Genomic DNA, 13072 nt, shown 5'->3' on the forward strand with positions numbered 1-13072 from the left:
TCTGTAGCAATTTATGAACATAAATTCGCCATTTTAGGCCATTTCTGGAATTAAGGTCCCACTACACAATACGTTTTCGATGATTTCGTTTTATGATTAATTAATTTATTTCAAATTTGAAGGTTTGAATGTATTTTACAAAATATAAGTATTTACATTTATTATTTTGATTATAAAATATATAGTGGACTGATGAGAGGCAGAGGGAGACGAGGGATTGGGCCAGCCGCTGGTGCCGCTCCAGTATCAGCACTAGCTGCAGAACGAGGGCGAGGTCGTGGACGTAGGCGAGGAGCTGTAGCTACAGCTCGGTATGGAGTGTTAGTATTTTTAATATTTTTAAAGTCGCTCTTTTATTGTGGATCTGTGTTGTGCTATCATATATTTTTTTTAATATTTTAACAGTGATTCAGCTTTACTAATAGTGAGAGAGGATCGCGCCAGTGCCCAAAAGGCAGTAAGGGCCCAGTCTGCTTCCTTCCAACTGGAATTTGAATTCAGAAAGTTCCAGAAGCAGGCGGCGCGGATCCTTCTCCCCACTGCGCCCCCAAGAAAAACAAAAAAAAGTAAGTGAACGTGTTTAAATATGCATGATACAATATTATTGTTTTCCTGAGTGTTCTGCAACAGTGAGTTGGATTAGCGTTGGTTATATGTGCATTGTACACATAAGGTAGAATCGAAGCTGTCCATGACACTGATGTTGAGTTTTTATTTATTTTACCTACTGGCTTTTTACAGATTCAGTTCACGCGTGAATGAGAACAATCCGTTAATGTGATTAATGTATATGTTTTCAGAATTCCATCTCCGGAGAGAATAGGGTGTCCTTTTTTCACTAGGCAGACCAGCAACATTACCTTCACCAGTTCCCCCAACATTGACATCTCCCGCTACCTTCAATCCCTTACCTGGGACATCACGGGATGGACCGCGGTGGGGTGATGATAGCGAGTTGTGGGTGGATGTCCCACTCTACCAAGAAGTGTCTGCGTTTGGAAATGGTGAGTTTATTTTTTAAAACACTACCGGGTGCGGACCGTAATTGAAAAATAGACGCATTAAATTAATTTGTGATTTCTGTTGTTTCAGAAACGAACATGTTGGATAGCCGCGGGAGCGATGTGGACTCAGCAGCTCGCTATCAAGAAAAGTCGGCACTTAGGAACCGTGAGTTAAAAAAATAAATAACTAACCATCAAATCCACCATACCATTTCCCCGCAGGGGTAGGCAGAAATTATGGACTGCTACACAACTCCGTCTTGGCAGACATACTCTTTGCTTTATTCACATGCATACATCGTCTCATACATACACTGATGTTTTTCTAACCCTTGACATTGCCCGCCTCAAGTATTTGATTCGTTTGATCGTGCTATTAGTTTATTTTTTAAACGTCGTACCAGAGGCGGTCCGTAATTGAAATACAGACCCATTAAATTAATTTGTGATTTCTGTTGTTTCAGAAACGGACATGAAGGATAGCCGCGCAAGTGACGTGGATGACGAAGCGAGCGACGTGGACGATGAAGCAAGCGACGTCGACCACGTAGTGAGCAACGAGGATACTTTATGCATGTTACCAGAACCATCTCAAATTTTTAGCAATGCACTTCACCCCGCTTTGGCCATAGAACTTAGGAGACAAGACCAGGATGATAGGCAGGCAATGCGATCGATTCTGCCGCCTGAGGTTTTTTTGTGTGATAGCATCCCCAATTGGGGGTATGTTGTGAGACTGAAGTTATGGAAGGAGATGGGGAGGAGGAAGGTGGTGAAGTACTTGGCTATTTACTTGTGTTTGGTGACCAGATCTTTCCGCATTCTTTCCAGAATCTTTCCGCGTATTTACATCTCATTAAAATGTTGTTACGACGAAGCTCCCAAAGGTTCGATTTTGGGGTCCTTTTGGAGAAGGTTTGGTGGACGTTTAATGTGTATATTTCAATGAATTAAAAATGCATAGGTATTTTCGTTTTTCCCTGTTTATTGTACACATTACTTGTTTTGTTTTTGTCTTTTTATATATGTTTTTTCAATTTATCTATGTCTAGTAAAGTGGCTATTTTAGATCTGTGACTAGATACATAATGAAACCATTTCAAGCAATGTTCAATTTTGAATGGCGGTCTGTCACCAGGGCGATACAAAGAATATAAATCTGGAACGAGGCATAATGATACTATATATTGATTTGTTTAAATTGTATGACACCAATAAAAAATGTAATTATTTTTATTGCAAGTAATAAATAAATAAATTGTTTGTTCTATAATTTATTTCCCTCCCAACTATTTTTTTTCAAAACCCAACTTTTAGGTATAAAAATCATTTTAATAAAATAAAAAATAAATTGTTTTAAAACCACGAGTTTTAAATAATTTTTACAACCGACCGGTTTCGCTTTACTCAAGCATCTTCAGGGTACAAATTATTACTACTTGTGGTTTTAAAACTAAAAGTATAAACTAAAACTAAAGTTCTAGAAGTAGTAGATGTGTTCAACTGCACGGAATATAGTTATAAGAAGGCTACAATAACATACCTCTGTCGTAATTATCAAAGTTATTAGGCATAATACCATTCTATTCATAAGTTATCACAGAACCTAAACTATGCACTTACATCAGATATCAGACAGAAGAGTGTTATCTAATAATTTTATATACTTAATCAAAACTATAATTTTTCCCAAAATTGTTATGAGATGTCTTACTGACAGCCCTGTTTCAATAGAGCTAACTCTTAGTTCTCAGCAAATTCAACCAAATCCAATATTGAAGGTAACAATAACCTCAATACTAAACTACTGTACGGATTGAAAATAAAAATGCTATTGTACCTATGTATACCAGATGTTATTCTTGTTTAATTTTCAACATAATTTCTCAGTAATTATTCTGTTTAACATAATACTGTTTCGCTCCTGTGAACCACTGTAAACATAACTCATGTATATTGTAAAAGCCTTTTACGGCGTCTAAATAAATAAATAAAAATAAAAAATAAAATAAAATAAAAATATGTCAAACCACAAAGTGATTGCTTTCTACAATAATATAATGATTTTAATTACCGTTCTAAGCTCCTACAAGTTTGACATGAAAGGTTTCATCACCATCATCAACTTTGCTAGGTTAATTCACCTGGTGTGTATTGAGCTTAAACGCTGTCAGATCACGTATTCTGGAGGAAAAAATGTCAAAATAACACGGAATTTAAGCAATTTACAAAGTATTTTCTGAAAGATTAGTAATATGTATTGCTTTGATATATATCTTATTAAAAACCTTGTTTCTTGTTTTACTATCCAATATAAAAACATGGTCATAAATATCCAGTATTATATTATCTCAATTATATAAAAAACGGCGCTTCGATTTTGACATTGTAAAATAAACTGTCTGTATTATACCATTCAATTAGTTAAAAAAGGCAAAAATTATAGTAATTGTTATTGGTAATTGTAGACAATGAAATTATCTTTCTAATTTAATACAATTTCAGGGTGTTAAATGTACTAAACATAGTAATTTAGTTCTTGACATTTGGACAGTCCGTGATCAAATTCTTTAAAATATTTTTTCACCCACGATCTCTGAAAGGTTGTTTACGGTTAAAATCAAGTCTTTTTTCCATAGACATGTATCATTTATTATCAAGTAATCCGCAGACAACATACAGAAATATAAAATATTTAATGTTGACTCGAAAAAGTACCTGTCACAGCAGTTTCGAAGTAAAAAATACGCAGGATTCACGCGATTATAAACTTTACGATTTTTTTATATTTTTTTTATAAATCCTACAAAAATGAAACAAACAACAAAATACAGGTTAACTCATTGGCTATATAGCACTATAATAAGTTTGTATGACTCCATGTAAAAATTCTAAGTTATGTTTTTTTTAATGTTGGCTAAAATTTAAAAAATGATCGTCTGGATATCTCGAGCAATCGAGGCAAAATTATTTATTTCGCGTTGTCGCTCCAGTGGTTAATAAGCCTTTCACAATTAGCTGCGACGCATCAAGTGGTGGCCTCGGTGCAGTTCTTAGCCAACATGATGATAATCAAATAGAACACCCTATTTCATTCATATCGAGACCATTATCGGCTCAAGAAAGAAATCACTCCACTACGGAAAGGGAATTAAATGCCATGATTATCGCGTTAGAAAAATTTAGAGGCTATATTGAAGGCTCACCAATTCCGGCAAAAATAATTACGGACCACTATAGTCTCAAATGGCTTACTAGCCTAAAATCACCTTCGGGAAGGCTGGCGCGTTGGGCAGTAAGGCTTCAACAATTTAATTTCGAAATTTTTCACCGTAAAGGAAGGGACAACATAATTCCAGATGCGTTATCGCGTGACCCCTTACAAGTTAACACCATTGCTCAAACCCTTAACACATCTGATAAATGGTACATCAAATTAAGAGAAAAAATTATAGCCACACTGAAAAAAATGAGTTAGCTAAAGTGTTAAGCTAATTGAAGTTGTGTAACCATCGCCTGAACTTCAGTTAGTAGTACCTAAACTACTTTATGTGCAGATACCGTCGTTGTTTAGTAAAATGTGCTTGAGCTATTACAACCAAACTTTAATAATAGCATACTAAAAGTTTACTTACCTAAACAAAATAATCGGTTTGGTTAATTAAGCTAAAGTAATTTACTAAACCTATTTCACTTTAGTAACTTAAGTTTATTTGTTACTTCCCAAAGTATTTAGCTAAATTTAACTAAACATCCATCTAGTTTGGTTAAATGTTTTGTTCAAACAGCCAAATTTAGGTTGGAAGATCTAAATTTGGTATTTTTACATAACAATTAGTTGTTTTGCACAAACTTGAGCAAAGTGCGCCAAATACTTTAGTTGAATCTCCCGAACTTTGGTATAGGGCAACTGCTGTACCTGTGGACGGTTTTACCTATGGACACTATGCATATTTCACAAACTGTACAACCTAAAATTACAAAAAATATATTAACATGTAGTAATTTTGTTATATGGCAACACTGACTAACGGCCATTTCTCTTCTGTCCCAACTTGGAAAGCGCAGCAAACTACAATATTTTTTTAATAAAAAGTTAGTTAATTACCATATTGAAACAGTTTTTCCTAATACCCGAATCACAAATTTCGATATGTATTTAGTTTTACTTGAGAAATAACATATCATATATCCATTGACGATATTTAAACCTTCTTATTAGATTATCTTAGCCATTATAACAATTTTAGCTTATAATGTCAAAATTGTACCTGTGGACAACACGATGATTGTACCTGTGGACTGTCCACAGGTACAATCAATATATCTTTTAAAGTTTAAGAATTTTTTTTGTTTCTATTTCAAGTGCATTTATAGTTATATAGTGCGTGTATGTACATTCCCTAAAGCACCACCCAGGAAGACAGAAAAACAAGGAAGAAAACCTTGTAGGACTAGAATACTGACAGACACCCCCGAAAAAAATGAGATAATGAACGCATCTTTAAAAAGAAATCACAACAAAATAAAGGCTAATAATGTAAGGGGAGGAAAAAATAAAGCTTAAAGGGTTCAAAAGGTCCCAGCATCAAAGATAAAACATTAATTGATTTAGACAAGCCCAGCACCAGCAAGATTAAAATAATAAGCGATGTTACGCTTGTTATATGCACAGTTTGTAGACAATATGAAAACAAAATTAACATCCTGACATGTAACTTATGCCAAGGTTATTACCACTCTAAGGACAGGTTGTTTCGGAGAATTTGAACAATTCATCAAATTTCAACGTTCATTTTCGGGTTCTGTGAAAATTCTATTCAAGTTCTGTTATTATATCATTGTAGGCTAATTGCTTGACAAAACTGAAATTAAAACAGAACTTGAAAAAATCTTTCACAGAACTTGTCCGAACCCGTCAGAACCCGTCCTAAGGACGGGTTATTTCGGAGTATTTGAACAATTCATCAAATTTCAACGTTCATTTCTGGGATCTGTGAAAGTCCAATTCAAGTTAATAATGTCAAGTCAAGTTAGAAATAATGGTGAATAATGTCAATTTATTAAACTTGGAGATAAATTTTATGAATTATTCATTTAATATCATTGCTATTTATCGGACACACTCTTCTGCTATAACCACATACATAGAAGAATTAAAAAAAATATTACAACATCATAGAAACAAAAAAACAATACTCATCGGAGATATTAACTTAAATATCGCTAATGACTACTCCTCTAACGATAAAGATAACTATTTAAATATGTTAGCAGAATTAAATTACATTTCATGTATAAATTCATACACCAGAAACATTATCGGACAACGACCATCTTGTATCGATCACATATTCACAAACACCAAAGATATACAAAATATATCATCTGCGGTAATTAAAACATCTGTAACGGATCATTTTGCATGTATATTTAAATATGACTACAAACATCAAAACCTCTCATTACCAACCACAACGGCCGTTAATAATACTGATAAATACAACTATAGTATTAATATAAATTCTCTCACTAAAATATTAAGTAACGAAAAAGAATGGCAAGAAATATATCAATGTAACGATGTAGAAGAATGCTGCAAAATATTTGATAAAAAACTGAGTTTTCACATAAATGCTTGTAGAAATATTAAATCTAACAAAACATCTTCAAAACTAAAGCCAATCAAACCATGGATAACTCACGGATTAATCATCTCAATTAGACACAAAGAAACACTTTACAAACAATATACAAAACAACCGGAAAATATAACATTACAAAAACATTTCAAAGCTTATAAAAAAAAACTTACATATCTAATAAAAAACACAAAGGATGACTACTACAAACAAAAACTTGAATTATCTGGAAATGACAGTAAAAGGATTTGGTCCATCATAAATGAAATTGTCGATAAAAAACATTTAAAAAATAAAACAATCAACAATGTAAATCATAATGATTCAAAAATCTGCTGTAAAGATAAACCTCTAGAAGCCGCAAATGTATTTAACAATTTTTTTGCTAATGTAGGAAAAAACCTCGCTAAAAAAATCCAACAAGGCCTTACCCCAAATGACCCAAATACTACAGTAAATAATGAGCATAAATTTGAATTATTTCAACCAACAACACCAGAAGAAATTGAACAAATTATTACAGGTATGAAAGGAGGTTCTGCCCCTGGTTTTGATGGGGTCACAATACAAACACTGAAATGTATAAAATCACAAGTATCAAAACCATTAACTCATATAATCAATACAAGTTTTCAAAGCGGAGTTTTTCCATCCATGTACAAACAATCTGTAATTATACCAATATTTAAAACCGGCAATCCGGAAGAACCAACAAATTACCGCCCTATTTCTTTACTATCAAACATTGCAAAAATATTTGAAAAAATTGCCAAAAAAAGAATAACTCAGTTCATAAAGATTAATAATATAATTCACGAAAATCAGTTTGGATTCATGGAAAACAAAAGCACAAAAGACGCCATTGCTAAATTATCTAGTACCATACAAGACGCTTTAGACAAATCATTAAAATGTGTTGGTATTTTTGTTGATCTCCAAAAAGCCTTCGACAGCATATCTCATGTCAAACTAATACAAAAATTAAAGATCGTAGGTTTTAATGACACAGCATTAAGTTGGCTAAAAAGTTATCTTCACCAAAGAACACAAGTTGTAAAAATTAATCACGCATCTAGTCTACCACTCACAAGTGATTTTGGGATACCACAAGGTACTGTTTTGGGTCCTTTACTTTTTATCATGTACGTAAACGATATTTTCAAACAAAACCTCAGTGGAACAGTTATATCTTACGCAGATGATACAATTATCATAATTAAGGGTAATGACTGGAAAATTGTAAATGAAAATGCAAATAATGACATCCAAATCCTAAAAAACTGGTTCGATACAAATCTACTTACAATTAACGCAAAAAAAACAGTTTATATACCATTCACAATAAATAAATTCAAAACTAACCCCAACATTCATATAATAATACACAACAAAAAATGTAACAAAGATGTTTGTAATGAATCATGTACCATACTAAACCAAACAACTGAAATAAAATACCTCGGTGTAATTGTAGACCAACATATGAAATGGAACAGACACATATGTGAACTTGTTAAACGCATTAGAAAATGTATCTATATATTCATTAGATTAAGAAATGTTCTCAAGATAAACAACCTGAAAAAAGTCTATTACTCACTAGTCCAATCATTACTTCAGTATGGAATCATTGGGTGGGGAGGTGCATATGAAAAATTTTTAAGCTCTGTTAAAGTGGTACAAAAACTAATTATCAAAGTAATTTTGAAAAAAAAACCAACTTTCTCTTCAGCATCATTGTTCAAAATTTTCGAAGTACCAAAAATTGAAGACCTCTATAAAAAAGATGCAATATTACAAATATATAAAGAAACTGTAGTAAAAAAACTTAAATTTAACTCATCCTTAAGGCATAATTTTAACATCCAAATTCCTCTATTTTCAACACAACAAATGCACAATAACTACATTTACAAAGGCATAATATATTTTAATAGTCTTCCCGAAGAAGTGAAAAAAATACCAGATTTTATTTTATTCAAAAAGAAGGTCAAATTTATCTTTAAAAAAAATTAATATCACCTATCAAATGTTATAACTTCAATTCATGTTTCAACCAAAATTAACGTCACAATCCTCTTTTAAGTTTATATTTATTGTACTGTAATAATGTTAATTACTGATATAAACATGAAATAATTGTCAAATAACTCCTACGCCAAGCTCAAGAGCTAGCACTCTTCATTGGAGTAGAAATTCAACAACATATGTTTTACACTATTACTTATTTTTAACTTATTTTATGTACAATGTAACAATGTTATAAGTTAAACAATAAAAAAAAATAAAAAAAAAGTTCTGTTAGTATATCATTATAGGCTAGTTGCTTGACAAAACTGAAAAAAACAGAAAAACAGAAAAAATCTTTCACAGAACTTGAAAATGAACATTGAAATTTGATGAATTGTTCAAATACTCCGAAACAACCCGTCCTAAGTGTGTTTCACTCTAAGTGCACACAAGAGAATTATTCAGATTCAGATGACGAGAATTCTTTCATATGCCAGAGATTCTTTATACTATCTGAAGATACTGATGGAGATCAGGATAGTATTGATTCGGAAGAGTTATACAGAGCTGCGTGTGATGCTAATAAATAAGACTATTTAACGGAATGCACACCATTAAAATGTTATTATTATTACTTGTTAAGTTAAGACGGTTTCTTTCTTATATATCTTTATTTTTTGTTTATTTATATTATTACTGTCCACAAGTACAAACGCGTCCACAGGTACAATGATGTGTGTCCATAGGTACATTGGGTAGTTGTACCTATGGACAAATATGCCGTTTTTTTATAAATGTTAATAACTCGACACTGAAGTGGTTAAAATAAATTATTATTAATAATTATTGTGTCTTAACTATTTCTTTTCCAAATAAAAAAATAATCTAATTAAAATGTTACACCTAAAAAATTAAAAATATTGTTTTATTGAAAAATCGGGATTTTGTCCACAGGTACAGCAGTTGCCCCTATATTTTCGTCGTCGCTAACGGTCCGGCTGTTTATTTATGACGCAGTTGTCAGTTCGCCACAGTTGGCACCATACGTGAATTGACGTTCGTTGCGAATTTATTTTATGCAAACCGCTGTTCCTAGTTCTTAGTGATAATGGCAGACAAAACCGTGAAGGATTATTTAATTTCTTGGAATCTGGAAGCTTACATAGAAACATTTAAAGGTGAGTTTTTTTTTATTGATTTAGAATTTAGATCATGGAACTATGATAATATCCATTCTTTTTGATTTAGAAACTGGCACCTTCATTATTCTATGACTCAAGTAGGCAATAGATTTAGTAGATTTATATTTATTATGTACCTAGTTTGAAGAGCGCATGTGAACTAAGATTGTGTCAGGAGTCATGACACAGGTTACAGAGAGTGGTATATAAATAATAATAATAATAATTGGATGACTTGTATAGCGCTGTTTTTGTGCAAAATCACCTCAAGGGCGCCTTTATTTCTTTGTTCGTTTCCGCCAGTATTATTTTGTATTGAACGAATGTTCAATACAAAATGATACTAAATAATTGAAATCGTACCGATGGGTGGTCAATCATAGCAGGTTATGTTTAATTTTAATAAATGTGTATTGCAATTATTAATTCGGACATAACATTTTGAACATTGAATTCTATTGATTTTTTTTTTGGGAGGGATATGTTTTTTTAAATACAGGGTGACCACCCATTGTTTATGTTTACATTGGAAATTTTCATATAAATGAAATAATTTCATTATTAAAACCATTTCATCTCCGCTTGATTCATGATACAGGGTGTTCGGTATCTGCTGTTGTATAAATATTAATTTTTTTAATGAATAATTTTCATTCCTTTGAAAAATAAATATTTATTTTCTGATTTGAAAATTTTTGTATTTTCTCGTCGTTTTTTTTCTTTATTTCAGAACAAGCCATAGACTCGAAAACACTCCTGATAATATCTGAAGATGATATTAAAGAATTGATTCCGACTGTAGGGCACCGGGCACTGTTTGCAGCACACATTAATGCGTTCAAGGATGTTATTAATTCACCTGTCATAAGAGTAAGTTTTTAAAAGCAGTAATGATGACATATTGTATACCTAGGCCTTTTTTGGCTAACCATTTGGAAATAGTTGTACCGGACGCGATTTTGATACAAAAATAATAGTATTTAAAATAATAATTCCTGTAATTAATGAATAATCGACTGCCGGGGGGGTCAAGCAATTCCAAAAATATAAAACAAAGCTTGACCCCTTCACCCCTTCTTTCCCCTTTGTGTACAAACCTGCTTTTTGTTTCAGAATGAAGATATACCTTCAACTTCCAAACAAACAACACCCATATATTATCAACACGATGACTTCGTTGAAAATGACATTTCCTTGTTGGAAAATATAAACAAATCACAAAGAATAACGCAAGAAGCTTTTGAAGAGCAAATTTCGAATGTAAGTTAAATAATTTCAGTAAGTTTCAGATACCTTAGTAACTTAGGTTAATTGTTTTATAAATTCCGATGTATGTATTTTAGTAGAAGCAGCGAAGAATAGCGGTCCTGTGACTAATATTATGATGTTTATAGAAGTGGTTATTAGTTATGTAATCAATATGCAATTTAATTTTGTTTTCTAGGACTTACGCAATCATCTCCTATCAATCAATGAAGGGCAAGCACTTTTAATGCAGTTGTGAGTCAAAGGGTCCGTTGGACAATTCTGCCAGACTGTGCAGTACTATTATAAGTAAGGAATTGCAGGGAAATCCAGATAATTTGCTTTTCAAATCACTAAAGTCTTTAATAAAGAAAGCGCAGCTGTATATTTCACCCCATATGTGTGTTTTGGGCCTACCCAAAAAATTGCTGCTAAAGGTAAATTACTAGACACATACAGGCAGCGCCGAAAAGAGTTTACCAAATCAGGACACAAACAACTTTTACTATATTTAAGAAAAACTTAAAATAAAAAATTATAATATAAATGTGTGTATGATCAAACGTGTTTTCTTTTTTGAGGCTTTCTGGTAGCTGGAAACAATATTTTGAGAGACGATTCTTAACAAAATAACTTTTATATGAATGAGGTTTTTAATAAGTACATTCTAGTCTTACAAAACATAATATTTATTTATTTAGGTTTCATCTCTCAAAAGAGTTGTAATAAACTACCTGCAACTCAAAGTATTTAACCCATGATTCTGAATTATGGGTATAATCCTTCGAGTTGATGGTGGTTACATTTACACCCTGTATTGTTTTCAGCTAAACTGTAAAGCTGCACTTCCTATTTAATATATATAATCTAACCAAAAAGCCAAGCTACAGTACTTAAAGCTAGCTAGCAGTAGAGAGCTAAAACACCTATATCGGTAGGGCTATTCCAACCGAAGTTTAGTTAATCAACCTAACCATTTTGTAATATTAACTAAATAATAAGGTTACTATATCTAAACAGTTATGTTTTTCTAACCAAACACTACACAATGGTTTAGGTATATAATTTTTAGTTTAGGCAACACAACTAAACACAGAAAGCTGTCTCAACCGATTAGTTTAGCTAGAATATCTGAATCGTTAAGCTGTCATAAATACAGTTTAGGTAACACAACTAAACACAGAAAGCTGTCTCAACCGATTAGTTTAGCTAGAATATCTGAATCGTTAAGCTGTCATAAATAAACTGCTGTTTAGCAAACAGTAGCTAAAATTTCGGCAGTCACCACAGCAACTAAACTGTTTAGTAGATAATTACTGAAAATTTAGTAAATAGTACCCAAACATTTCTTTCAGTGCAGTCCTGATAAATTTTCGGCGTGGAAAGTGGTAAATGATAAGATTTTTAAACACATTCAAAGCATGGAAGCTCTTCATAGGTCGTATGATTGGAAGGAGGTTCTTCCTAAAGAAGCCAGAAAGAATGTTACTGTAGAACACACCACGTTCCTCCGGTTTGTGCATATTTTGGTTTAATGAAAACGTTAAATAGGATAGGGCATAAATATTATTGGCCCAAGATGGCAGCAGATATGAAACAGTTTACAAATGTCAAACTTGCTTAGGTTACAAAAGCACTAATTTGCTTCCACCAGGGCTTATGGGAAATCCCAAATTAGTTCAACGCCCATGGTAGGTGATTGTGACGGATTTACTAGGTCCTTATCCGAGTTCATACAAGAAATATTTATTTATTATTACATATTTAATGGTTATTTCTGATTTTTTCTCTAAATATACCAGACTTTTCCCTCTGAGAAAAGCTACAGGGAATAACATAACTAGCATTCTTGAAGATGAAATTTTCTATAAGCTTGGGGTATCAGACACGATCGTCTTGGATGGTCCACAATATATTTCACGGGACATGAAGGCTTTAGTTAAAAAATTTAATATAAGGCACTTGTTTTACAACTGTAGGTATCACCCGC

The 13072-nt window shown here is 32.4% G+C and overlaps 1 protein-coding gene and 1 long non-coding RNA gene across 2 annotated transcripts; both read left to right on the top strand.

Annotated features, from left to right (window-relative positions):
- The first annotated feature begins 1100 nt into the window (after positions 1–1100).
- Positions 1101–3493, top strand: LOC149415860 (uncharacterized). The gene is made up of 3 exons (XR_016303552.1): positions 1101–1170; positions 1469–1668; positions 3473–3493. It is a non-coding gene; the product is annotated as an uncharacterized LOC149415860 (long non-coding RNA).
- A 6200-nt stretch (positions 3494–9693) lies between these two features.
- Positions 9694–11568, top strand: LOC149415861 (uncharacterized). The gene is made up of 4 exons (XM_089641622.1): positions 9694–9834; positions 10568–10707; positions 10951–11097; positions 11282–11568. The coding sequence occupies exons 1-4, from the start codon at positions 9765–9767 to the stop codon at positions 11339–11341; spliced, it is 417 nt and encodes a 138-aa protein (XP_089497748.1). The 5' UTR covers positions 9694–9764; the 3' UTR covers positions 11342–11568.
- Positions 11569–13072: the final 1504 nt, after the last annotated feature.

The sequence above is a fragment of the Hesperophylax consimilis genome, chromosome 17 (assembly GCF_061612785.1).
Source record: "Hesperophylax consimilis isolate HC1 chromosome 17, BYU_Hcon_1.0, whole genome shotgun sequence".
NCBI classification, from domain to species: Eukaryota; Metazoa; Arthropoda; class Insecta; order Trichoptera; family Limnephilidae; genus Hesperophylax; species Hesperophylax consimilis.